This window comes from Saimiri boliviensis, chromosome 14 (genome assembly GCF_048565385.1).
Source record: "Saimiri boliviensis isolate mSaiBol1 chromosome 14, mSaiBol1.pri, whole genome shotgun sequence".
NCBI lineage: Eukaryota > Metazoa > Chordata > Mammalia > Primates > Cebidae > Saimiri > Saimiri boliviensis.
Window position 1 is genome coordinate 35843840 of NC_133462.1, and position 27714 is coordinate 35871553.

A 27714-nucleotide genomic window follows, 5' to 3' on the forward strand; every position below is an offset into this window, starting at 1 on the left:
ACGGTGAAACTCTATCTCTGCTAAAAATATGAAAGTTAGCCGGGCATGGTAGCATGCATCTGTAATCCCAGCTACATGGGAGACTGAGGCAGGAGAATCGCTTAAACCCAGGAGGCAGAGGTTGCAGTGAGTCAAGATCATGCCACTGCATTCCAGCCTGGGCAACACAGTGAGACTCTGTCTCAACAATAACAAAAATGAAAGCTTTCTTTTTTTTTTTTTTTGAGATGGAGTCTTGCTCTGTTGCCCAGTCTGGAGTGCAGTGGCACGGTCTCAGCTCACTGCAACCTCCACCTCCCAGGTTCAAGCAATCCTCCTGCCTCAGCCCCGCTAGTAACTGGGACTACAGGCACGTGTCACCTTGCCCGGCTACTTTTTGTATTTTGTTATTTCTTTCTTTCTTTTTTTTTTTTTTCCTTTTATCCTGTCCCTCTAGAGAAGTTTTGTATTTTTAGTAGAGACTGGATTTCACCATGTTGGCCAGGCTGGTCTCAAACTCCTGACCTCAGGTGATCCACCCACCTAGGCCTCCCAAAGTGCTGGGATTATAGGCATGAGCCACCACGCCCTTCCCAAGGGAAAGCTTTCTGATCAAGGTAGAGACATCCCTAAAACTCTTCAATAGGTGCATTGAATGCCCCCTTCCCGGGGCCTGCTGGCCATATCCTCTCTGGGCCTCCAATAAAGCTCCCTTCAAGTCCAGTGCCTCTAGCCCCACCCTTTGTCCCACCTCTGGACTTTGCCCTGGTGAGACCTGCATAAGCCCCTCCCATACCTTCTCAGCCTTCCCACGCCCTATATTCCCGGGATGCTCACAGGATTGGCCCATGGCTTTGTCAAGCCCCAGCCACCCACATCCCTCAGGCTCACAGGATTGGCCCATGGCTTTGTCAAGCCCCAGCCACCCACATCCCTCAGGCCTCAACTTCCGCCTGCAGCTCTGGGGCTCAAACCTACCTGCAGCCCACCTCCCTTGCTACTAAAGCCACGCCCCTTCTGTCAAGCCTCCTCCACCCACAGCCCTTCAAGCCCCACCCACAGCCCTCTCACCTCACCTCCAGGTGAAGAGTATGGCGCTGCACCTGCTTCTTGGCCAGCGACTGGACACGCCCCGCAAGCTGCGCTTCCCTGGGCGCTTCCTGGACGACATCACTGCCTTGGTGGGCTCTGTGGGCCTGGAGATCATCACCCGTGTCCACAAGGTGGGAGATGCAGGGTCTCAACGTGGGAAGTAACCTCAGGGAGGACACAGCCAGCCAGGTGTGGGCACCAAGCCTGCCCAGTGCCTCCTGGCTGTAAGACTAAGAATCCACTTTGCCAGGTGGGTCCGTTCATGTATTGTTTCCTGAGTGCCTGCGGTGTGCACAGCCCTGTGCTGGGTGTAGCAACATAACAATAAACAAAACACCCAAATCCTTACCCTCATGGAGCTTTCAAAGGGTGAGCTGAAGAAAGTGACAGATCATTCCATGTGATGTCTGGGGAAAGAGCAGTCTAGGCAGGAGGAATAGCAGATGCAAAGGCCCTGAGGCAGGACCATGCTTGGCGAATAGATGGCTGGACTGCCGTGGGTGAGGAGGGAAACGGGGGTTGGTGGGAGCAGGGAGATGACAGGGTAGACCCATTAGCCCTTAGCACCGTCAGAGTATACAGCAAGTGCTCACTAAATGGATGTTGCTGTTCAGAGACCCTGACAATGGACTTGTTCAGCCCTGGATTACCAAGTCCAACGCCCTTGAGGGCTAGGCAGGCAACACTAATCATGATAGTAATAATATTGAGTTTTTTTTAATCTTTTAATTTTTAAAAGCCAGTCAAATTTAGCAGTGGGGGGCTGTATACCAACTTTAGTGACACTGATGTTAATAAGTTCTGATAACCCACTACCATTGTACCAGCCAATATTGAGCATTTATTGAGCACTTACTGTGTATCTATAGCACTTTATATGGATCGTGTCATTGAATTCTCACAACCTCGTGAAGTTAGTATTGTTGTTATCGCCACTTTACTGACGGGGAAACTGAGTCATCGAATGGGTGAGGAGCTTAACCTTGTATTGCATGACTGAGAAGGGCCAGAATGAGGTTTTGAATGTGAGCCACCAGCTCCAGAGCCCTTGCTGTCAATACGAGTTTCAGTTGGGAAAGTGGGGGCTTATGGTGGACAGCAGATGTCCCAGCTAACAGGGGTGACCAGCACTCAATCCAGCCAACAGAAACCCTGCAGGAATGCGGCTCAGCTGTGGCCAGATTGGCTGTTTTTGTTTTTTGTTTTGAGATAAGGTCTCTTTGCTCTGTCGCCCAGGCTGGAGTGCAGTGGCGTGATCATACTTCACTGCAGCCTCGACCTCCTGGGCTCAAGGGATCCTCCCTCCTCAGCCTCCCAAGTAGCTGTGACCAGAGGCACAAGCCACCATACTCAGCTATTTGTTTTTTATTTTTATTTTTTTTTAGTAGAGTCAGGATCTCACTATGTTACCCAGACTGGTCTCTAACCCCTGAGCTCAAGGAATCCTCCCACTTTGGCTTCTGGGGTTTCTTTGGGTGTGGTTTTGTTTTTGTTTTTATATTTGTTTTTGAGACAGGGTCTCACTTTGTTGTCCAGACTAGAGTGTGGTGGTGTGATCATGGCTCACTGCAGCCTCAAACTCCTGGGCTGAAGCAGTCCACCCACCTGAGCCTCCAGAGTAGCTGGGGCTACAGGTGCATGCTACCATACCCAGCTAATTCTTTTTCTTTCTTTCTTTTTTTTTTGGAGAGACGGGGTCTTGCTATGTTACCCATGCTAGGAGATGGTCTGGTTTCTAAAGTGAAATGGGACCTCTGGATTGGATGAGAACTTTCCAGATTTTTGAAATGGCATTCTGGCCCAGGCCAGCCCTTGCACAATCCCACATGACCTCCAAGCTGGTCTCAAAGGTTTTGACCTTGTCTCACTGGAGTCTTCCCAAAGACTGACATTCCCAGGCGCTGATCCAGATGGTGAGGAAATTAGCCCAAGAAAGAGATCCAGGGAAGAACAATGCCCTTAAGAATCCACGTTTTTTTTGTTTTTTTGTTTTTTTTGAGACGGAGTTTCGCTCTTGCTCTTGTTACCCAGGCTGGAGTGCAATGGCACAATCTCAGCTCACCGCAACCTCTGCCTCCTGGGTTCAGGCAATTCTCCTGCCTCAGCCTCCTGAGTAGCTGGGATTACAGGCACGTGCCACCATACCCAGCTAATTTTTTGTATTTTTAGTAGAGACGGGGTTTCACCATGTTGACCAGGATGGTCTGGATCTCTTGACTTCGTGATCCACCCGCCTCGGCCTCCCAAAGTGCTGGGATTACAGGCTTGAGCCACCGCGCCTGGCTTTTTTTTTTTTTTTTTTTTTTTTTTTTCTGAGATGGAGTTTTGCTCTGTTGCCCAGGCTAGAGTGCAGTGGCGCGATCTCAGCTCACTGCAGCCTACACCTTCCGGGTTCAAGCATTTCTCCTGCCTCAGCCTCCTGAGTAGCTGGGACTACAGGCATGCGCCACCACGCCCGGCTAATTTTTATATTTTTAGTAGAGACGGGGTTTCACCGTATTGGACAGGCTGGTCTCGAACTCCCGACCAAGATCGTGCCATTGCATTTCAGCCTGGGTGACAAGAGCAAGACTCGTCTCAAAATAAATAATAAAATAAAATAAAAATAAAAAATAAATGATGCTGAGAGCGGATCAGTTAGGGCAGAGGCTAATTTGCTTCAGCAGTTACAAGTGGTTTACATAACCAAAGCTTATTTCTGAGCGTTAAGTAGGTTGTGGAGGTGTCAGCGTGGGCCTGGCCCTGGCAGTTCACCGGCACCCTCGTGCTTCTGCCCTATAAGTGGCCGCCTCACTTTCCCCTCAAATCCCATTGGTCAGAATTGTTCATGTGTTTCCACTGCAAGGGAGGCTGGGAAATGTAGTCTTTCCCCAGCTCTGAACTCTGGACTAGAGAGGGCGAGAGGATCTCGCAGTAAGAGCCAAGCCGCTGTGGGGGCTGAGGTTTGGGGAGGAGGTGTGGATGTGTGAGTTGACAGGTCCCTGTGTCCCCAGGATGTGGAGCTGGCCGAGCGCCTCAACGCCAGCCTGGCCTTCTTCTTCAGTGACCTTCTGTCCCTGGTGGACCGCGGCTTCATCTTCAACCTGGTCCGGGGCCACTACAAGCAGGTAGGAGTGGGCGGGGCAGGGCGGGGTGGGTGGGGCGTGGGTGGTGGGTGGGGCGATGTTGACATCACTGCTGCCCGCCCCTCTCCTACAGGTGGCCACGCGGCTCCAGTCATCCCCCAATCCAGCCGCTCTGCTGACCCTGCGCATGGAATTCACCCGCATCCTGTGCAGCCACGAACACTATGTCACCCTCAACCTCCCCTGCTGCCCCCTGTCGCCTCCAGCCTCCCCCTCCCCCTCTGTGTCCTCTACCACCTCCCAGGTAGGTTGGCGTCTTTGACCTACCCCCTCTCACCTTCAGTCCATCTCATAGGGTTCCCTCATTCCTGTCCCTTTCACAGTGGGCCATTGCCTAGGTTAACTGATTCCTTATGTTTGACTTTTTTTTTTCCTTTTTTTTGAAATGGAGTCTCACTCTGTCACCAGGCTGGAGTGCAGTGGCGTGATCTCGGCTCACTGCAGCCTCCACCTCCTAGGCTCAAGCGATTTTCCTGCTCAGCTTCCCGAGTAGCTGGGACTACAGGCGCACGCCACAACACCCAGCTAATTTTTGTATTTTTAGTAGAGATGGGGTTTCACTCTCTTGGCCAGGATGGTCTCAAACTCCTGACCTTGTGATCCACCTGCCTCGGACTCCCAAAATGCTGGGATTATGGGTGTGAGCCAACGTGCCCGGCCCATGTTTGACTTTTTACCTCTAACCCTTCACCTCTCCTGTCATTCTCAGCAATTTCCCAGAAGGATTTTTTTTTCTCTCTTTCTTCTAATTAAAAGAACCAGAAGGACTAACTTCTGACTTCTCTCCCCTAAATCCTAACTCCAGCCTAGTGTTCGATCTGCTATTTCTAAGACCTCTGACTTTTGACCCCATTCCCTATTACATCACGGATGGGTCAACCTCAGCCTCTCACCTCTGGCCTTGAAACCCATATCTACTGTCACCTCCAGATGACTTGACCTCGGTTTCTCATCTGTGGCTACTGGCACCATGACTTCTGTCACCTCTCAGATGGCTTTAATAGTGACCTCTCACCTCTGACCCTTGACTGTTGGCATCCCCCACTTTCCCCCTACTCTCTGCAGAGCTCCACCTTCTCCAGCCAAGCCCCGGACCCCAAGGTGACAAGCATGTTCGAACTGAGTGGACCATTCCGGCAGCAGCACTTCCTATCTGGGCTCCTGCTGACGGAGCTGGCGCTGGCCCTTGACCCCGAGGCTGAGGGGTGAGCAGAGCCCCTGTCTAGACTCAGGGAAGGTGGGACAGTCCAGGAGCCATGTCCGTCCTGTCCTGAGCACCCCGTTATCCCATAGGGCATCCCTGTTGCACAAGAAGGCCATCAGTGCTGTGCACAGCCTGCTATGCAGCCATGACACTGACCCCCGCTACACCGAGGCCACTGTGAAGGCTCGTGTGGCCGAGCTGTACCTGCCACTGCTATCGATTGCACGGGACACCTTGCCACGGCTGCATGACTTTGCCGGTCAGTGGGCCAGGGGAGGATGTGGTCACATGATCCAGGGACTTGGTCACAGAAGGCACGGGATAGGAAAGGTGGGAGAAGACAGTCAGGGGTCGAGTATAGGCATTAGGATTAGCAGAGAAGGGTAAAGCGCTGGGACAGACTAGTCAAGTCATAACCTCGCCGAGCCTTAGGTTTCTCCCCTGTAATGGGAACAGTAATAACACCAACTACTTCATAAGGTTATGTGAAAATGTGGGGGGCTGTAGTACTGATATATTTTCAGCCTACAATAGATGGGAGATATTATTGTACCATTTATTATTTTCTAAGAGCAGAAAGTGGGGAACATCCAGGTGAGAAAATGATTGGAGTTAATTGATTCACTCATTTTCTTTTTTTTTTTTTTTTTTTTTTTGAGACGGAGTTTCGCCCTTGTTACCCAGGCTGGAGTGCAATGGTGCGATCTCGGCTCACCGCAACCTCTGCCTCCTGGGCTCAGGCAATTCTCCTGCCTCAGCCTCCGGAGTAGCTGGGATTACAGGCACGTGCCACCATGCCCAGCTAATTTTTTGCACTTTTAGTAGAGACGGGGTTTCACCATGTTGACCAGGATGGTCTCGATCTCTCGACCTCGTGATCCACCCGCCTCGGCCTCCCAAAGTGCTGCGATTACAGGCTTGAGCCACCGTGCCCAGCTTTCTTTCTTTTTTTTTTTTTTGAGATGGAGTTTCGCTCTTGTTACCCATGCTGGAGTGCAATGGAGCGATCTCGGCTCACTGCAACCTCTGCCTCCTGGGTTCAGGCAATTCTCCTGCCTCAGCCTCCTGAGTAGCTGGGATTACAGGCATGCGCCACCACGCCCAGCTAATTTTTAGTATTTTTAGTAGAGACGGGGTTTCACCATGTTGACCAGGATGGTCTCGATCTCTTGACCTCGTGATCCACCCGCCTCGGCCTCCCAAAGTGCTGGGATTACAGGCTTGAGCCACCGCGCCCGGCAATTAATAGGGAAATTTTTCGTTCATTACGAGTTCACCACTTATGGCTTCTGTTGTGCTGAGTGTCCTGTTGACCCCATCCACTGAGTTATTTATTATTATTATTATTATTATTTTAGATGGAGTTTTACTCTTGTTGCCCAGGCTGGAGTGCACTGGCTCGATCTCAGCTCACCACAGCCTCTCCCTCCTGGGTTTAAGCGATTCTTCTGTCTCAGCCTCCCAAGTAGCTGGCATTACAGGCATGCACCACCACGCCTGGCTAATTTTTATGTATTTTTAATAGAGACAGGGTTTCTTCATGTTGGTCAGGCTGGTCCCAAACTCCCAACCTCAGGTGATCCACTCAACTCGGCCTCCCAGAGTGCTGGCATTGCAGGCGTCAGCCACCACACCCAGCCCATTGAGTTCTTAATTTCAGATATTGGGTTTTTTTTTTTTTTCCATTGTAAAATATCCATTTGATTTTTTTGGTAGATCCCAATTCCCTGTCGAAATTCTCCATCTTTTGTCTCATTTTTGCTCAACTTTTCTTCTAATTTTAAAAGTTTCTCTTTGCTGACTTCCAGATTTGATCATCTATGTATCTGCTTCTTTTTTTTTTTTTTTTTTTTTTTGAGACGGAGTTTCGCTCTTGTTACCCAGGCTGGAGTGCAATGGCGCGATCTCGGCTCACCGCAACCTCCGCCTCCTGGGTTCAGGCAATTCTCCTGCCTCAGCCTCCTGAGTAGCTGGGATTACAGGCACACGCCACCATGCCCAGCTGATTTTTTGTATTTTTAGTAGAGACAGGGTTTCACCATGTTGACCAGGTTGGTCTCGAACTCTCGACCTCGTGATCCACCCGCCTCGGCCTCCCAAAGTGCTGGGATTACAGGCTTGAGCCACTGCGCCCGGCTATGTATCTGCTTCTGTTCTCTCTTTTTCTCTTTTATCCATCACATTTTCCTGCCTCATCACTTGTAGTTTTTTTTATTATATTCTGGACATTGTATAGAAAAAAACCATAGGGATGAAGCAATGTCATCTTTCAGTGAGAAGTCTCCTTTTTGTCTCTTAGGCAGATCGGATAATGGGCTGATCACCTCAGTTCAATCAGGAATTGAGCTAGGCTGGACTGGGCTAGAGCTTTATTTAGACTCAGTCTACCTTTTGTTTCAGGAGACTCTAGGGCAGGCGTCCCCAAACTTTTTACACAGGGGGCCAGTTCACTGTCCCTCAGACCGTTGGAGGGCCGCCACATACTGTGCTCCTCTCACTGACCACCAACGAAAGAGGTGCCCCTTCCTGAAGTGCGGTGAGGGGCCGGATAAATGGCCTCAGGGGGCCGCATGTGGCCCGCGGGCCATAGTTTGGGGACGCCTGCCCTAGGGCAAGATCTGCTATATATTTGTTGGCCACTTCTCCCTCCGTTGAGACTTTTTTTTTTTTTTTTTTTTTTTTTTTTGAGACGGAGTTTCGCTCTTGTTACCCAGGCTGGAGTGCAATGGCACGATCTCGGCTCACCGCAACCTCCACCTCCTGGGTTCAGGCAATTCTCCTGCCTCAGCCTCCTGAATAGCTGGGATTACAGGCACGCGCCACCACACCCAGCTAGTTTTTTGTATTTTTAGTAGAGACAGGGTTTCACCATGTTGACCAGGATGGTCTCGATCTCTCGACCTCGTGATCCACCCGCCTCGGCCTCCCAAAGTGCTGGGATTATAGGCTTGAGCCACCGCGCCCGGCCCGTTGAGACTTTTTAGGAGAGAAAATGGGGGTTACCTTGTTAAGAGCATAGACTTCAGAACCAGACTGTTGAGGATAAAATTGTAACTTTTGGGCTGGGCTCAGGTGGCTCATTGCCTGTAATCCCAGCACTTTGGGAGGCCAAGGCAGGTGGATTGCTTGAGGTCAAAAGTTCAAGACCAGCATGGCCAACATAGAGAAATCCTGTCTCTACTAAAAATACAAAAAATTAGCTGGGTGTGATGGCAGGCGCCTGTAATCCCAACTACTTAGGAGGCTGAGACAGGAGACTCGCTTGAACCCAGGAGGCAGTGAGCTGAGATCATGCCATTGCACTCCAGTCTGGGCAACAAGAGTGAGACTCCATCTCAAAAAACACAAAACAACAAGAACAAACAAACAAAAAACAATAAACATTAACTGGGCGTGGTGGTAGACACCTGTAATCCCAGCTACTTAGGAGGCCAAGGCAGGAGAATTGCTTGAACCTGGAAGATGGAGGTCGCAGTGAGCCAAGATCATGCCATCACACTGCAGCCTGGGTGATGAGAGCAAAACTCTGCCTCACACACAAAAAAAAAAAAAAGCATTGTAGCTCTTCCATTTACCTGCTATCTGACCCTGGGCAAGTAAGTTAACCTCTCTGTACCTCAGTTTCTTCATCCATAATGTGGGACTAATGAAAGTACTTATCTTCATAGGGTTGTTTTGATGATTAAGAGTTATTTTTTAGGCTGGGCGCGGTGGCTCACGCCTGTAATCCCAGCACTTTGGGAGGCCAAGGTGGATGGGTCACAAGGTCAGGAGTTGGAGACCAGCCTGACCAACATGGTGAAACCCCGTCTCTACCAAAAATACAAAAAAAAATTAGCCGGGCATGGTGATGTGTGCCTGTAATCCCAGCTACTCAGGAGGCTGAGGCAGAATAATCACTTGATCCCGGGAGGTGGAGGTTGCAGTGAGATCACGCCACTGCACTCCAGCCTGGGCGACAGGCTATCTTAAAAAAAAAAAGTAATTTTTGTTTTTCTCAAGCTGCTATGATTTGGAGGAGTATTTTTAAGGTCCCTAGAACAGCACCTGGCACATAGGAGATGCTATATCAGGGCTGACTGATGCTATAGTAATAGCATCAAGGCCAGGTGCGGTGTTTCACGCCTATAATCCCAGCACTTTGGGAGGCCAAGGTGGGCAGATTGCTTGAGTACAGGAGTTGAGGACCAGCCTAGACAACCTAGTGAGACCATGTTTCTATAACAAATACAAATATTAGCTGGGCATGGCAGCACACCCCCACAGTTCCAGCTACTCGGGAGGCTGAGGTGGGAGGATCACTTGAGTTCAGGAGGTTGAGGCTGCAGTAAGCCAAGATTGCACCACTGCACTCCAGCCTGGGTGACACAGTGAGATCCTGTCCGAAAAAGATAAAATAAAATTGGCCAGGCGCAGTGGCTCAAACCTGTAATCCTAACACTTTGGGATGCCGAGGCAGGCAGATCATTAGACGTCAGGAGTTTGAAACCTGTCTGGCTAATGTGGTGAAACCCCACCTCTACTAAAAATACAAAAATTAGTCGGGTATGGTGGCATGCACCTGTAATCCCAGCTACTTAGAAGACTGAGGCACGAGAACTGCTTGAACCTGGGAGGCACAGATCACAGTGGGCCGAGATGGCGCCTCTGCACTCTGGCCTAGGCAACAGAGCAAGACTCCATCTAAAAAAAATAAGTAAAATAAGAGAGTTCCCGGAGCAGATAACCAGAGACCCACTCTTGGAACTGTTGTGAGGGAAAACTTTGGTGGTGTTTTTTTTTATCCAAGACAGATTCTCACTCTGTTGCCCAGACTGGAGTGCAATGGTGCAATCTTGGCTTACTGTAGCTTCCACCTCCTGGGTTGAAGCAGTTCTCCTGCCTCAGCCTACCAAGTAGCTGGGATTACAGGTGCCAAAACCATGCCCGGCTAATTTTTTGTATTTTTAGTAGAGACAGGATTTTGCCATGCTGGCCAGACTGGTCTCAAACTCCTGACCTCAGGTGATCCACCTGCCTCGGCCTCCCAAAGTGTTGGAATTACAGACATGAGCCACTATGCCTGGCTGTGAAGGAAGACTTCGGAAATCTGAGATAGGGATAGCAGTTACCAAGGCTTTATCCTTCTCTCCCTCTGTTGTTCCCTGCCAGAGGTCCCAGGTCAGCGGTCAAGACTGGCCTCGATGCTTGACTCAGACACAGAAGGCGAAGGGGACATTTCGGGCACCATCAACCCCTCTGTGGCCATGGCCATTGCTGGTGGCCCCCTAGCCCCTGGCTCCCGGGCCAGCATCTCCCAGGGGCCATCAACGGTGAGTAGGGACACTTGTCCCCATAGATGTCATTCATTTTGAATGAGAGAAGCCATGTATCAAGATACATATTGGGCCGGGTGCAGTGGCTCATGCCTGTAATCCCAGCACTTTGGGAGGCCAAGGCAGGTGGATCACGAGGTCAAGAGATGCAGATCATCCTGGTCAACATGGTGAAACGCTGTCTCTACTAAAAATACAAAAATTAGCTGGGCGTGGTGGTGCATGCCTATAGTCCCAGCTACTCAGGAGGCTGAGGCTGGAGAATCATTTGAACCTGGAAGGTGGAGGTTGCAGCGAGCCAAGACGGCACCACTGTACTCCAGCCTGGCAACAGAGCGAGACTCCGCCTCAAAAAAATAATAATAAAGATACTGATTGGCCAGGATTCACCTCACATGGAGAAAATGGAAATTGACTTTGATTCCTCTCTGGCCCCAGGCTTCTCGGGCGGGCTGTGCCCTCTCTGCAGAGTCAAGCCGGACCTTGCTGGCGTGTGTGCTGTGGGTGCTGAAAAACGCAGAGCCAGCGCTCCTGCAGCGCTGGGCCACTGACCTGACGCTCCCCCAGCTGGGACGTCTCTTGGACTTGCTGTACCTCTGCCTGGCTGCCTTCGAGTACAAGGTTCGAGGATGTGGGCAGGAGATGATGGAGGAGGCAGGCTAAGGATGTACTCAGGGCCCAGGGTGCTGCAGGCTGAGTGGAAAGGGGTGGACTGTCTTTGTGCAGAGGACTCTGTGGGACTGAGAGAAAAGGGGTGGACTATTTCTGTGCTGAGTCAAGGAATCAAGTGAGAAATGCCTTTGTGAATAGAATTTGGAATGTGGAGGCCAGGTATGGTGGCTCACGCCTGTAATCCCAGCACTTTGGGAGGCTGAGGTGAGTGGATCACTTGAGGTCAGGAGTTCAAGACCAGCCAGGCCAACATGGTGAAACCCTGTCTCTACTAAAAATATAAAAACTTAGCCAGGCATGGTGGTGCATGCCTGTAGTCCCAGCTACCTGGGAGGCTGAGCAGGAGAATCGCTTGAACCCAGGAGGCAGAGGTTGTAGTAAGCCAAGATTGCACCACTGCACTCCAACCTGGGCAACAGAGTGAGACTCCATCTCAAAAAAAAAAAAAAGATTTTTATTAAGGGCCCGGTGCAGTGGCTTACGCCTGTAATCCCAGCACTTGAGGATGCCAAGGCTGGCAAACTGCTTAAGCCCATGAATTTGAGACCAACCTGGACACCATAGTGAAACCCCATCTCTACAAAAAATACAAAAGTTAGCTGAGCATGGTGGTGCATGCCTGTAGTCCCAGCTACAGACGTGGCTGAGGTGCATCGCTTGAGCCTGGGAGGTGGAGGTTGCAGTGAGCCATCGCGTCACTGTTCTTCAGGCTGGGCAACAGAGTGAGACAGACTCTGTCTCAAAGAAAAAAAAAAACTGGTAATTGCTAAAAATTTAGAGGAAAGGGGTAAACTGTCTTTAAGCACAGGGGCCCGGAGGTGAGGAAGAGCACAAAGAAAAAGATGGGGCCAGGCCAAGCATGGTGGCTCACGCCTGTAATCCCAGTACTTTGGGAAGTTGAGGTGGGCGGATCACGAGGTCAGGAGACCATCCTGGCCAACATGGTGAAACCCTGTCTCTGCTAAAAATACAAAAATTAGCTGAGCGTGGTAGTACCATGCCTGTAATCCCAGCTACTCGGCAGGCTGAGGCAGGAGAATCACTTGAACCCAGGAGTCGGAGGTTGCACTGAGCTGAGATCGCACCACTGCACTCCAGCCTGGCAACAGAGCGAGATTCCATCTGAAAAAAAAAAAAAAAAAAAAAAAAAAAGGAAAAAAAAGGGCCAGCTCAGGTCCCACCAAAAAGAGCAGAGTCGACCTTGAACCCCAGTTCTCTGCCCTCCCAGGGGAAAAAAGCCTTTGAGCGCATCAACAGCCTCACATTCAAAAAATCACTGGATATGAAGGCGCGACTAGAGGAAGCCATCCTAGGCACCATCGGAGCTCGACAAGAAATGGTTCGGCGAAGTCGTGGTAAGAGGGTGACACAGCCACGTGTCCCCATCCCACCAGCTGCTCCCACCTTGTGTCAAGGGACCCCGTGAATGGGGCCGTCCCTCACTTACTTTCTGCCTCACTTTTCCCGGAGAGAAGTCCAGGCGTCATCACTGTACACATGGGCCTGTGCGTCCCCATCTGTCACTCGTGTCTGCCCGTGTGTGTCCACCCAGCAGGCTTCTGCTCCACCCAGTGTCCTCAGGGGTCAGCCCGCCCGAATATCTTCATGCCTGTGCGTTTCTCCTGGTGTTCACATGTGCCCTGTGTTTTTACACATCTGTGATCATGCGCCCACGTGCCTCAGAGAGGAGCCCATTTGGGAATCCAGAGAACGTGCGCTGGCGGAAGAGCATCACACACTGGAAGCAAACCTCAGATCGCGTCGACAAGTGGGTGTGGGCGGGAGGGAGTCTGCTGGGTTCAGAACGGTTCAGGCTGAGGAGGGAGGATTGCTTGAGTCCAGGAGTTCGAGACCAGCCTGGGCAACACAGTGAGACCCTGTCTCTACAAAAAATTTAAAAATTAGCCAGGTGCTGGGTGCAGTGGCTCACACCTGTAATCCCAGCACTTTGGGAGGCCAAGGCGGGTGGATCACAAGGTCAGGAGTTCAAGATCAGCTTGGCCAATATGATGAAACCCCGTCTCTACTAAAAATGTAAAAGTTAGCCAAGTGTGGTGGTGGGTGCCTGTAATCCTAGCCACGTGGGAGGCTGAGGCAGAAAAATTGCTTCAACTCAGGAGGAGGATGGAGGTTGCAGTAAGCCAGGATTGCGCCACAGTACTCCAGGCGATGGAGTGAGACTGCATCTCAAAAACAAAAAATTAGCCAGGAATGGTGGCATGTGCCTGTGGTGCCAGCCACTCACAAGGCTGAGATAGGGGGATGATTTGAGCCTGGGAAGTTGAGGCTGCAGTGAGCTGTGATCACACCACTGCACTCCAGCCTGGGCAACAGAGTGACACCCTCTCTCAGAAAATAAACAAACAAACAAAACATACAAAAAAAAACAAAACCAGAACAGCTTCGAGGGAGCCAGCACCCCCGGACTGCCAGGGGAAGGAGAGAGCTCAGCCATGGAATAGGATCTCACCCTGAGTGGGGCCCCAAGAGTTCACTTCCCGTTCCAGGACCAAGGATGAAATGGAACACGAGGCCTTGGTGGAAGGGAACCTGGCAACCGAGGCAAGCCTAGTGGTTCTGGACACACTGGAGATCATCGTGCAGGTAGGGCTTGATCCAGCATCTGCCTTGCACTCTGAGCCCAACTGCAGTGCTCTGTGATCTCTGACCCCATAATCCCTCTCCTTCCCTGTCCCCATAACCACCGTAGGCTCTAACACCAGGATTTCTGACTCCCTCCCTTCCAGACGGTGATGCTGTCAGAAGCCCGGGAGAGCGTCTTAGGGGCAGTGCTGAAGGTTGTGCTGTACAGCCTGGGCAGTGCCCAGAGTGCCCTCTTCTTGCAGCATGGCCTGGCCACTCAGCGGGCCCTTGTGTCCAAGGTGAGCACCACTCAACAACCATGATTCTTAGAAAGCAATAGAAGCTTAGGCTGGTGCAGTGATTCACGCCTATATCCCAGCACTCTGGGAGGCCAAAGTGGGAGGATCGCTTGAGGCCAAGAGTTTGAGACCAGCCTGAGCAACACAGCAAAACCCTTATCTCTACCACAAATTTAAAAAATTACCTGAGACTAGGCATGGTGGCTCACACCTGTAATCCCAGCACTTTGGGAGGCTGAGTTGGGAAGATCATGTGAGCCTAGGGTTGGAGACCAGCATGGGCAACATGGGAGACCCCATCTCTACAAAAAAAATCAACCAAGTGTGGTGGCATGCACCTGTGGTCATAGCTGCTAGGAAAGCTGATGATCAGTTGAGCCCAGAAGGTCAAGGCTGTAGCGAGCCATGATCCTGCCACTGTACTTCAGTCTGGGCAGCAGCATGAGACCCTGTCTCAAAAAAACAAATGTCAGCCAGACTGGGTGGCACACACCTGAGATCCCAGCTACTAGGGAGTTACTAGGGAGGCTGAGGCAGGAGGATGGTTTGAGCCTCGGAGTTCAAAGCTGCAGTGAGCTGTGATCACACTACTGCATTTCAGCCTGGGCTACAGAGCGAGACCCTGTCTCAAAAAAAAAAAAAAAAAAAGTACCTCAATCATTGAGGTACTTACTGTGTGCTCTGCAACTCCATGGAGCAGACTGCTTTGTCACAGTTTACAGTGGAAGGCAGGCAGGATCAGAGTGGCCAAGTCACTCGCCCAGGGTCACACAGCAAGGCGCTTAAACCCAGGTCTGAGTCCGAACCCAGTGGCACTTGGCCAGAGAACAGAACACAAACAGACGTCTCTGCCCAAGCAGTCTCATTTAGGCCACTCGCCTTGCGAGCCAGAATGGGGAGGGGCTGGACAGTGTCTGTCTGGGTCCTGGGGGGCAGTTCCCAGAGCTGCTGTTCGAGGAGGACACGGAGCTGTGTGCCGACCTGTGCCTGAGGCTCCTGCGACACTGTGGCAGCCGCATCAGCACCATCCGCACACACGCCAGCGCCTCGCTGTACCTGCTCATGCGACAGAACTTCGAGATCGGCCACGTGAGTGGGGCAAGGGGCTGTGGTCCACACAGGGCTCTGGTCAGGGTGGCCGGTGGGGTCCTGGGGCCATAGAGGGAGTGAGAGATGGGGAGGCAGTCACTGAGCATAACGGGCAAGAGGAGGGCTCAGAACGCAGTTGGGGGTCAGGTGCCCTGGCTCATTCCTGTAATCCCAGCATTTTGGGAGGCTGAAGTGGGAGGATCACTTGAGACCAGGAGTTTGAGGCTGCAGTGGGCCATGACTGCACCACTACACTCCAACCTGAGCAACAAAAACAAGGCAGGCTGGGCATGGTGGCTCCTGCCTGTAATCCTAGCACTTTGGGAGGCCGAGGCAGGTGGGTCATTTGAGGTCAGGAGTTCAAGACCAGCCTGGCCAACACAGTGAAACCCTGTCTCTACCAAAAATACAAAAATTGGCCAATCGTGGTGGCATGCACTTGCAATCCCAGCTACTTAGGAGGCTGAGGCAGGAGAATCACCTGAACTCGGCGGTTGCAGTGAACTAAGATCACACCACTGCACTCCAGCCTGGGCAACAGAGTGAGACTCCGTCTCGAAAAAAAAAAGAAAGAGCTGGGCGCAGTGGCTCACGCCTGTAATTCCAGCACTTTGGTTTTGGAGGCCGAGGTGGGGGGACCACCTGAGATCAGGAGTTCAAGACCATCCTGGCAAACATAGTAAAACCATGTGTCTACTAAACACAAAAAATTAGCTGGGCATGGTGGCGGGTGCCTGTAATCCCAGCTACTAGGGAGGCTGAGGGAGGAGAATCACTTGAACCCAGGAGGCAGAGGTTGCAGTGAGCTGAGATTGTGCCATTGCACTCCAGCCTGGGCAACGAAAGTGAAACTCTTGTCTCCAAAAAAAAAAAAAAAAAAAAAAAAAAAAAAAAAAGAATGCAAGGGCCATGTGGGCAGGTTGAGCAGACCTGAGGTGGGGTCTGCAGTCTGAGACTGCCAGCTCCACTCTCGCTCCCCTGTCCCTGCAGAACTTTGCCCGCGTGAAGATGCAGGTGACCATGTCGCTTTCATCGCTGGTGGGAACAACGCAGAACTTCAGTGAAGAGCACCTGCGACGTTCACTCAAAACCATCCTCACCTATGCTGAGGAGGACGTGGGGCTGCGGGACAGCACCTTCGCGGAGCAGGTGACCCCTACTGGGCCCTCCCCTGCCTCCCCTTCGCGTAAGCCTCGTTCCCACCACCTTGGCTCCGTTCACTTCCTAGCGCTCTCACTGGCCCCTGCACATTCCCCGGCTCTAGGTCCAGGACCTGATGTTCAACCTGCACATGATCCTGACAGACACGGTGAAGATGAAGGAGCACCAGGAGGACCCTGAGATGCTCATCGACCTCATGTACAGGTGAGGCGGGCCAGCCCGTTCCTTCAGCCACACCCACACCCCCACAGGTACAGAGAAAACAGGGATGAGAGCAGATGTCTGAGGAGGTGAGGAGGGAGCAGGGGAGCAAACAGTCCCTCACAGAGGCAGGTGAGGGGGACAGGTGAGCGGACAGGTGAGGGGGACAGGTGAGCGGACAGGTGAGGGGGACAGGTGAGCGGACAGGTGAGGGGGACAGGTGAGCGGACATGAGGGCACAGGTAAGGAGAGAACAGGTGAGTAAACAGGTAAAGAGGATGCCAGAAGAATGTACTGAGAATGCCAGATGGGAGCCAGGACAGGTGAGGTGCCCCAGGTAAACGGATGTTGAGGAGTGTAGGAACGGGCGGACGCGTGATGGGGATGCGGGGTGGGGCGTATTGGAGGGAGAGGTGGGTAGCAGGTGAGATGGCGCACAAGCGAGGGGAAAAGAGCGAGTTCAGGTGACTCAGGTTTCCACAGGTACAGTCAAGTCATGAGCGGCTGGAGAAGTGAGGGGACAGGTGAATAGAGGAAGTGGGAGGTGCTGCACAGGCGAGGAGACAGCTGGGTGGGATGGATGGGTGCGTGGGAAACAGGAAAAGGGTTGCACAGGCAGGCGAGCGGGTGAAGAAATGGACAGGTGAGGACACGAGTGGGGGAGTGTCTGTCCCCTCATCTGTCTGTCCTAGACCCTTCCAGCAGGGGATTTAGAAAGGAGACATATGAGGACACAGGTGACAGGATAGACCGGTGAGGGGATGGACAGGTCGGGGGTAGGGCAGTCAGGGTGTGGACAGGCGAGGACACAGGTGAAGGGATGGACTGGTGAAGAGATGGCCAGCTGAGATGAACAGGCGAGGAGGTGGACAGGTAAGGAGACAGTTACAGGGATGGCCAGGTGAGACGAACAGGTGAGAGAGTAGACAGCTGAAGAGAGTGAGGGGGTGAACAGGTGACAGGACAGACAGGTGAAAGGATAGACAGGTGAGGGGGTGGACAGGTGAGGGCGTGGACAGGTGGGGTGGACAGGTGAGGGAATGGACAGACAAGGGGGTAGATAGGTGGGACAGACAGGTGAGGGGATAGACAGGTGAGGGCGTGGACAGGTGAGGGGATAGACAGGTGAGGGGGTAGACAGGTGAGGGGGTGGACAGGTGAGGGGGTAGACAGGTGAGGGCATGGACAGGTGAGGGGGTAGACAGGTGAGGGGGTTGACAGGCGAGGGAATGGACAGACAAGGGGGTAGATAGGTGGGACAGACAGGTGAGGGGATGGACAGGTGAGGGGATGGACAGGTGAGGGGATGGACAGGTGAGGGGATGGACAGGTGAGGGGACAGACAGGTGAGGGGGTGGACAGGTGAGGGGGTAGACAGGTGAGGGCGTGGACAGGTGAGGGGGTGGACAGGTGAGGGGGTGGACAGGTGAGGGGGTAGACAGGTGAGGGCGTGGACAGGTGAGGGGGTGGACAGGTGAGGGGGTGGACAGGTGAGGGGGTAGACAGGTGAGGGGATGGACAGGTGAGGGGATGGACAGGTGAGGGGGTGGACAGGTGCGGGGGTGGACAGGTGAGGGGATAGACAGGTGAGGGGATAGACAGGTGAGGGCGTGGACAGGTGAGGGGGTAGACAGGTGAGGGGGTAGACAGGTGAGGGGATGGACAGGTGAGGGGATGGACAGGTGAGGGGGTGGACAGGTAAGGGGGTGGACAGGTGGGATAGACAGGTGAGGGGATAGACAGGTGATGGCGTGGACAGGTGAGGGGGTAGACAGGTGAGGGCGTGGACAGGTGAGGGGATGGACAGGTGAGGGGGTAGACAGGTGAGGGGGTTGACAGGCGAGGGAATGGACAGACAAGGGGGTAGATAGGTGGGACGGACAGGTGAGGGGATGGACAGGTGAGGGCGTGGACAGGTGAGGGGGTAGACAGGTGAGGGCGTGGACAGGTGAGGGTGTGGACAGGTGAGGGCGTGGACAGGTGAGGGGGTGGACAGGTGAGGGGGTAGACAGGTGAGGGCGTGGACAGGTGAGGGTGTGGACAGGTGAGGGCGTGGACAGGTGAGGGGATAGACAGGTCAGTAGGCTACAGGTGAGGGGACTGGCTGGTCAATGGGAGATGGCAGGACAGAGGCGGAGGAAGACGGCAGGTAGGCAGGTTAAGAGATGACTGGCCAGCAGGTGGGAAAACAGGTGAAGGGAGACAGGTGGGGAGACAGGTGAGGGAATGAGCGAGGAGATGGGGTGCAGGTGAGATTGGCTGGTGCTTGGGGCAGACCTGGGGGTAACCAGTGAAGGGAAGCAGGTCCCCTCCTCACATCCTCCCTCACCTCACCTCGACTCCAGAATTGCCCGGGGCTACCAGGGCTCTCCGGACCTGCGGCTGACCTGGCTGCAGAACATGGCCGGGAAGCACGCGGAACTGGGCAACCACGCCGAGGCCGCCCAGTGCATGGTGCACGCGGCCGCCCTCGTGGCCGAGTACCTCGCGCTGCTCGAGGACCGCCGCCACCTGCCCGTGGGCTGCGTCTCCTTCCAGGTGAGCGCTGAGGGAGCGGGGGCGACAGGCAGCACGTGCGCACTGGGGACCACGGTCTGACGCCACCTCTCCCGCACCAGAACATCTCATCCAACGTGCTAGAGGAGTCGGCCATCTCCGACGACATCCTGTCGCCCGACGAGGAGGGCTTCTGCTCCGGGAAGCACTTCACTGAGCTGGGGCTGGTCGGGTTGTTGGAAGAGGCAGCCGCCTACTTCACCATGGTGAGACTGTGGGGACTCAGGGCAGGCGAAGGGGCTCGGGCCGGGGAGGCATCATCGGATCTGCTTCCTGGGCACTGTGGCTCACACCTGTAATCTGAGCGCTGTGGAAGGCTGGGGCAGGTGGATCACGAGGCCAGGAGTTTGAGAACAGCCTGGCCAACATGGTGAAACCCTGTCTCTACTAAAAATACAAAATCAGCTGGGCATGGTGGCAGGGTGCCTGTAATCCCGGCTACTCGGGAGGCTGAGGCAGGAGAATCGCTTGACCTTGGAAGGCAGAGTCGCTTGACCTTGGAAGGTCACCCTGTGGTGACCCGGGATCACACCACCGCACTCCAGCCTGGGTGACAGAGTAAGATTTTGTATCAACAACAACAACAAAGGAGAACTGGATTCTCAGAGGCCCTGTTATCTGTCTGTGCCTCCATGAGACCCCTGACGCAGGCCTGATACAGCAAGCCTTCCATACATTGGAGATACTTTCAATTTTCCTTTCTTTTTCTTTTTTTTTTTTTGGACAGAGTCTCACTCTTTTGCCCAGGTTGGCATACAACCCGGTGGTGCAATGGTAGCTCACTGCAGCCTTGAACTCCAGGCTAAAGCCATCCTCCTGCCTCAGCCTCCCAAGTAGCTGGGACTACAGGCATGTGCCACCATGCACAGCCAATTTTTACATTATTATATAATTTTTTCTTTGTAATATTTTGTGAGACAAGGGCCTCCACTCTGTCACCCAGGCTGGAGTGCCGTGGCGTGATCATGACTCACTGCAACTTTGGTCTCCAGGACTCAGGTTATTCTCCTACCCTGTTCTCCTGAGTAGCTGGGACTACAGGCACACATTACCATGCCCAGCTAATTTTTTATATTTTTTTTGTAGAGATGGGGTTTTGCCATATTTCCCAGGCCGGTCTGGAACTTCTGAGCTCAAATGGTTTGCCTGCCTCAACCTCCCAAAGTGATGGATTACAGGCATGTGCCACCACACTCTGCCAATTTTTAAATTTTTTACGTAGAGAGAGTCTTCTTATGTTGCCCAGGCTGGTCTCAAACTCCTGGACTCATGCAATCCTCTCACCTCAGCCTCCCAAAGTGCTGGGATTACAGGTGTGAGCCAGCATGCCCAGCGACTGATTTTCCACTGTTGTGAAGGGGTTTTCTCTAGTTTGCTTGTTTGTATGAGGGCAGTTGGTGGCTTCTGCATTTGACTTGCAGGAGCCCTGGGGCCTTTGCTCCGTGTGTTTTTCTGGTTTGTGTGAGGCTGGCTGTGTCCATGTGATGTCACTTTACCTGCTTCTCGGTTCCTCGCATTTCTGGGGAACTGGCAGTTTCATCTGAGAGCCCAGTGAGATTCAAGGTCACACTTGAAGTCAGGTGTTCCACTGAGATTTCTTCTGTGGTGCTGGCCCTTTAGTGACACTGTATTCATTATTGTCACTTTACTAGATTCTTGGAGACAAAGGCCTCAGGGGTCGGGAGTTCAAGAGCAACCTGGGCAACATGGAGAAACCCCGCCACTACTAAAAAATATATATATAAATGGAGGGAGTTTTGGGGGGAGGGAAAAAAATTAGCTGGGCATGGGCGCAGTGGCTCATGACTGTAATCCCAGCACTTTGGGAGGCCAAAACAGGCAGATCACAAGGTCAGGAGTTTGAGACCAGCCTGGTCAACATAGTGAAACCCCATCTCTACTAAAAATATAAAAATTAGCCTGGTATGGTGGCAGGCACCTATAGTCCCAGCTACTCGGGAGGCTGAGGCAGAAGAATTGCTTGAACCCGGGAGGCGGAGGTTACAGTGAGCCAAGATCGCGCCACTGCACTCCAGCCTGGGCAACAGACCGAGAGACTCCATGTCAAAAACAAAACAAAAAAATTAGCCAGGCATGGTGGCAGGTGCCTGCAGTTCCAGCTACTCATTTCTGGTTAGGATGAGGCAAGAGAACTGCTTGAACCCAGGAGGCAGAAGTTGCAGTGAGCTGAGATCACACCACTACACTCCTACAGAGTGAGGAAAAAAAAAAAAAAAAAAAAGCTGGGCGCGGTGGCTCACGCCTATAATCCCAGCACTTTGGGAGGCTGAGGCAGGCGCATCACCTGATGTCAGGAGTTCGAGAGCAGCCTGACCAACATGATGAAACCCTGTCTCTTAAAAAAAAATTAAAATTAAAATTAAAAACAAATAAATAAAAATAAAGGCCAGGCGCGGTGGCTCAAGCCTGTAATCCCAGCACTTTGGGAGGCCGAGGCGGGTGGATCACGAGGTCGAGAGATCGAGACCATCCTGGTCAACAAGGTGAAACCCCGTCTCTACTAAAAATACAAAAAATTAGCTGGGCATGGTGGCGCGTGCCTGTAATCCCAGCTACTCAGGAGGCTGAGGCAGGAGAACTGCCTGAACCCAGGAGGCGGAGGTTGCGGTGAGCCAAGATCGCGCCATTGCACTCCAGCCTGGGTAACAAGAGCGAACTCAGTCTCAAAAAAAAAAAAAAATAAAATAAAATAAAATAAAAATAAAAAAGCCATGCTCACACAAAGGTCTCAGGGAAAAAGCCAGGGAGTGGACACAGACCTTCTGACAGTCAGCAAATCTCACAGGGCGCCTGTTTTGAGCCAGGCTTGATGCCAGCACCCTCTGGGGGTGAGGGGCATATTACCACATGCCAAGAGGTAGTTGGGCATAGAGGTCATGGGCCCAGGGCCAGATGGGCTAGTGTTTGGGTCTTGGCCCGAGGAATGCCTCCATATGTCTGAGACTCAGTTTCTCCGTTGAGGAGTAGGGGAAAAAAAAACCCTGCTTCTCCCATCAATGAGGGGACACAGAGGGGAGAAGTGCAGACGGACATCATCCCTGTCCCATAGGATATTCTCGTTAAAAGTGGCAAAGGGGCCGGGTGCGGTGGCTCACGCCTGTAATCCCAGTACTTTGGGAGGCCGAGGCAGGCAGATCACAAGGTAGGGAGTTCAAGACCAGCCTGACCAATATGGTGAACCCCGGTCTCTGAAAAAGTAGGTGAAAGGCTGTAATCCCAGCTAATTGAGAGGCCAAGGCAGGAGGATCACTTGAGCCCAGGAGTTCAGACCACCTGGGGCAATACAGTAACAATCTTACTCCATAAAAAGTAAACTTAGCTGGGCATGGTGGCATGTGCCTTAGTTCAGGTACTTAGGAGGCTAGGGTGGAAAGATCTCTCAAGCCCAGGAGTTGGAGGCTGCAATTAGCTATGATTGTAGCACACCACTACACTCCAGCCTGGGTGATGGAGTGAGACCCTATCTCAAAAAAAAAAAAAAAAAAAAAAACAGAAGTGGTGAAGACCATGGAGCCTTCTGTAGAAGCTGAGTGGAAAGGATCAGCCACCATCTGGGATGGGGGTGGTCAGGGTGGGCTTCCTGGAGGAGGTGATGGAGAGTGGGTAGAAGCACAGAGGATCAAAGAGGAGATGGGTAGACAGGGGCACAGTGGAGAAGGGGAGAGAGTTTGGAGAATCCTGACCACACCTCACCCTCAGGGCGGGCTGTACGAGGCGGTGAATGAGGTCTACAAGAACCTTATCCCCATCCTGGAAGCCCACCGTGACTACAAGCGGCTGGCTGTGGTACATGGCAAACTGCAGGAGGCCTTCACCAAGATCATGCACCAGGTGGACCCAGGCCCGCTCCCCAGGCCCCACCCTCAGCCCCACTCCTCATCCTCAGGGCTGCTGACCTTGGCCCTTCTCTCCCCGACAGAGTTCCGGCTGGGAGGTGAGTCAACCTCGGTGGACAGCCACCTGCCTCTGGGACCCCCACGATGAGTGGCCAGCAGCCGTCAGTGAACACCAGGGGGCGCCAGAGGAGCATGGCCGCTGGCCGCTGGGGCTGGGGCTTAGCAGCCAGGACGCACTCACCCCATCACTTCCCTCCCTTCCCCAAAAATGCCCTCCCTCCCGCCCCAGATCTCGAGGGCAGCTTGTGACTCACTCAGCTGGGAGCTCTCCAGAGACACCCCTCCCTCTACCAGGGCCAGCTTGGTCACTGCAGGGGGGTGGCGGGGTGGCTCTGACTCCCTCATGATCTCTTTCTCATCTCTCCGGGTCTCTCACGTGGCTTTCCCTATCTTGCGATCTCTCCATCTCTGTGTCTCTTGGTGTCTGTCCCTCCCAGCCTCCCCCATTTCTGGTTAATGTGTCCCCCCACCGCTCCACCCCTACCCCAACCCTGCTTCTTGCCTGCTTAGGTCTATTTTTAGGCATCTCCTAGTTTGGGGAGAATTTTCTGGCCAAAGACGGCAGAAACCCAGCGCGCAGGCAGGCATGCTGGGTGGGAGCCGGGTGGGCAGGTCCCGTCCCTCCCCAGTCTCTGATCTCTCTCCCCATGGAGTGATTCTTACAGGGCAGTGTTAACCGGGACCCTGGGGGTTGAGGGCACTCTGTCCTCTGACCTCTCCCATGACATTGTCTCTCTGTCCCCCACACCTCTGGCCCCACCACGTCTGCACCACCCTCCCTGGATCTGCCTTGGTAAGTGAACGTGCAGCCATCCCACTAACTTTCCAGTTACAGGGCTGTGTTCTTGGGGTGGTGGGGAGGGGGTTCCTTCTTCCAAACTTAGGGCTGGGGACAGGAGGAGGGGAATGTCATGGAACAAGGGAGCCAGAGCCCCTGTCCCAGAGTGAGAGACAGCCATCCCTTCCCGAAGCCATTCAAGCATTTATTGAGCACCTACTGTATACCCATTCTTGTGGGCAAATCAGGGGAGGGGAACGGGATACACTGGAACAAAGGAGTCAGAGCCTGTGCCCCAGAGTGGGAGACAGCCATCCCTTCCCTCAGCCATCCAAGCATTTACTGGCCATCTTTTGTATACCCTGGACACACCTGTGAGCAATACAGCCCCAATCCTAATTTCATACTGTGATCCATGCCCCGACGTGTTCAGGGTCCCCTGCCTGAGCCCAAGCCCTGATGGTCCCGGGGTCCTCACACGCCCTTCCTGATACTCAAGGAAACCTGTCTCTGGGGCGGGGAGACCTCCAGCAGGGGCCTCCCAGACAACCACACCCCTTCTCACAGCCCCAGCGTGTGTTCGGGACATATTTCCGTGTGGGCTTCTACGGCGCCCGCTTTGGCGACCTGGATGAGCAGGAGTTCGTATACAAGGAACCATCGATCACGAAGCTGGCGGAGATCTCACACCGGCTGGAGGCACGTCCTTGTGGTGGGGGGTGGAATGGAGTGTGGGGCTACCTTGGGGATGGAGTAGGGGCTGTCCCCGGGGGGTCCCAAGTCAGCCCTGTGTCCCCAGGAGTTCTACACGGAGAGATTTGGTGATGACGTGGTTGAAATTATCAAAGACTCTAACCCTGTGGACAAGTCCAAGCTCGACTCACAGAAGGTGGGTCCCCCGACTGTTTCCCCAAAACAGAGCCTCCCAAGTGCTATTTCCTAGGGACCCTCAACTCCTCTTTCTCTGGGAAACCCCAATCATATTTCACAAGGGACCCCAAAACCTATTCCTCAGGGGATTCCCAAACATCCAGACTTAAGACGACCTAGAAATCCCAAAGTCCCCAGACGCTCCTCTCCAGGAGCAGGGTCTAGGCTGCGTGTGCTGCGGACGTGGGCCCCTCACACCCGACCCTGCACGCAGGCCTACATCCAGATCACGTACGTGGAACCGTACTTTGATACCTACGAGCTCAAAGACCGGGTGACCTACTTTGACCGCAACTATGGGCTTCGCACGTTCCTGTTCTGCACGCCCTTCACGCCGGACGGGCGCGCACACGGGGAGCTTCCGGAGCAGCACAAGCGTAAGACGCTGCTCAGCACCGACCACGCCTTCCCCTACATCAAAACTCGCATCCGTGTGTGCCACCGGGAGGAGGTGGGTGGGGACCTTGCGCCCAGGGTGGGGAGGTGGGGGGACATCAGACCCTGAGAGGGGAGGGGAGGGAAGACACAGGGACCCAGACCCAAGGTGGCCCACGGATCTCAGACCCAGAGAGGGGTGGCACAGTGACCCTAGACCAGATTCCCAGGGAGGGAAGGGGAGGAGACATCAGAGCCAGGGGGACCTGGGAAGCAGGATGCAGGGACCCCAGACCCAGGGTAGCCCCAGGGATTCCAGACCCAGAACGAGGAGGCACAGGGAGCCCAGATCTAGGAAGGCCCAGGGAGGAGAGGTGTGGCCCAAGTATCCCAGCACTGGGCTGAGAAGATACGGGGACCGTGAATTCCAGTCTCTAAACGGAAACCTCTACCTCCAGACCCAGGGATTCTAGACCCACAAAGGGGAGGCACAGGGACCCCAAATCTAAGAAGGCCCAGGGAAGAGAAGTCCAGGGACCCCAGATCTGGGGAGGAGAGATGTGGATACGCTAGACCAAGAAATTGGCTCATGTACCCCAGAACCAGGCTGGGGACTCCAAACTCCAACTTCCAGGCTCAAACCTCTACCTCTAGACCCGAGGAAGTCTGGAGACCCCAGATGTCAAGCCCCTGGACTCCAGGGCAACACACCCAGCAGACCCAAGGCTGGAACCCCCAGAATCAGACCCAGGAAACCCCCCCGGGTTCTGTTCATTGCCTGGGTTCCAGGACCCCCTCTTGCTCCCAGCGGGGTGTGAGCTGCCCCCAACTGGCTTCGATCAGGACACCCTCAGTCCCAGCAAGAGCACGCCCCTCCCCTCACCCCGCAGACAGTGCTGACGCCGGTGGAGGTGGCCATTGAAGACATGCAGAAGAAGACACGGGAGCTGGCCTTTGCCACCGAGCAGGACCCACCAGATGCTAAGATGCTGCAGATGGTGCTCCAGGGCTCCGTGGGACCCACCGTGAACCAGGCACAGGCTGGCGGAAGAGGGATGCAGGCCCCACGGGGGGTTCCAGGCACCATGCAGCCTGGCTCACCAGTTCCTCTCACCCCACAGGGTCCCCTGGAGGTGGCCCAGGTGTTTTTAGCAGAGATCCCAGAAGACCCCAAGCTCTTCCGGCATCACAACAAATTGCGGCTCTGCTTCAAGGACTTCTGCAAGAAGTAGGCACAAAACCCTCCAAGAGGGCCCTCGTGCCTGCCTGGCCTCCGTATGATAGCTCCCTGCCTACCTGATCTCTGCACGGCTCCCCCATCTCCTTGATTCCCATTAAGTCCGCTCTCCCTACCTGACTGCCTGTTGCAGGTCTTTTTGCATGTCTGGCCCCGCCTTACAGATGCCCCCACCCCTAGTCCTGCTTCCGATCCCGTGTGCCATCTGTGAGCATCTCTCACCCTCTGGCCCTCAGATGTGAGGACGCGCTGCGGAAAAACAAGGCCCTGATTGGGCAGGACCAGAAGGAGTACCACCGCGAGCTGGAGCGCAACTACTGCCGCCTGCGGGAGGCTCTGCAGCCCCTGCTCACCCAGCGCCTGCCCCAGCTGCTGGCACCCGCCCCACCTGGCCTCAGGTGCCTGCCCCGCTGCCCCCATCCTAGAGACTGGAGAGGGGACACAGAGGCAGGCCGGACAGATACAGGATGGGGACTGTCGTACGTACACAGCAACACGTTCGATTGTAGCTTGGACTTTGTTTCCGGATTTTTTTTTTTTTTTTTTTTTTTTTTTTTGAGACAATGTCTCGCTCTGTCGCCCAGGCTGGAGTGCAATGGCGTGATCCTGGCTCACCGCAACCTCCGCCTCCCAGGTTCCAGCAATTCCCCTGCCTCAGCCTCCTGAGTAGCTGGGATTACAGGCATCCACCACCACACCCAGCTAATTTGCTTTTTGTTTTTTGTTTTTGTTTTTTATTTTTTAAAGAAGGAATTTCACCATGTTGGTTAGGCTGGTCTTGAACTCCCAACCTCAGGTGATCCGCCCGCCTTGGCCTCCAAAGTGCTTGGATTACAGGCATGAGCCACCACGCCCGGCCATTAGTTGTATTTTTAGTAAAGACGGGGTTTCACCATGTTGGCCAGGCTGGTCTCGAACTCCTGACCTCCGGTGATCCACCTGCCTTGGCCTCCCGAAGTGCTGGGATTACAGTATGAGCCGCCACCACACCCAGCTTCGGTAGCTTCAGCTTTGCGTCAGCATCTGAGTATGTCATCCAGGTGTACAAAGGCAGGGCAGGTTCTGAGCAGTCATTTCCCTGCTATATGAATTCATCTTTCTGAGCCTCAGTTTCTACATGTGTAAAATGGGGATGATTCATCCCTAACATGGTGGACTGCAAGAGAGAATCTGAGAATCCCATAGCCAGATCAGGGGCAGG

The 27714-nt window shown here is 53.6% G+C and overlaps 1 protein-coding gene across 5 annotated transcripts in view; it reads left to right on the forward strand.

The window, feature by feature from the left end:
• Nucleotides 1-27714, forward strand: part of DOCK6 (dedicator of cytokinesis 6) — a 64529-nt gene that overhangs the window by 36444 nt on the left and 371 nt on the right. For all 5 annotated transcript variants that reach the window (XM_039465453.2, XM_074384614.1, XM_039465450.2 and 2 more), the window contains 24 exons: nt 1062-1202; nt 4065-4178; nt 4270-4440; nt 5262-5401; nt 5490-5659; nt 10552-10712; nt 11154-11336; nt 12616-12742; nt 13071-13155; nt 13895-13991; nt 14135-14269; nt 15206-15358; nt 16349-16507; nt 16623-16723; nt 19066-19258; nt 19339-19482; nt 22997-23128; nt 23217-23231; nt 24545-24670; nt 24771-24860; nt 25116-25352; nt 26167-26310; nt 26398-26504; nt 26750-26911. In XM_039465453.2, coding sequence (XP_039321387.2) covers nt 1062-1202; nt 4065-4178; nt 4270-4440; nt 5262-5401; nt 5490-5659; nt 10552-10712; nt 11154-11336; nt 12616-12742; nt 13071-13155; nt 13895-13991; nt 14135-14269; nt 15206-15358; nt 16349-16507; nt 16623-16723; nt 19066-19258; nt 19339-19482; nt 22997-23128; nt 23217-23231; nt 24545-24670; nt 24771-24860; nt 25116-25352; nt 26167-26310; nt 26398-26504; nt 26750-26911 — 3287 coding nt within the window. The remainder of the gene's footprint in view (nt 1-1061; nt 1203-4064; nt 4179-4269; nt 4441-5261; nt 5402-5489; nt 5660-10551; nt 10713-11153; nt 11337-12615; nt 12743-13070; nt 13156-13894; nt 13992-14134; nt 14270-15205; nt 15359-16348; nt 16508-16622; nt 16724-19065; nt 19259-19338; nt 19483-22996; nt 23129-23216; nt 23232-24544; nt 24671-24770; nt 24861-25115; nt 25353-26166; nt 26311-26397; nt 26505-26749; nt 26912-27714) is intronic.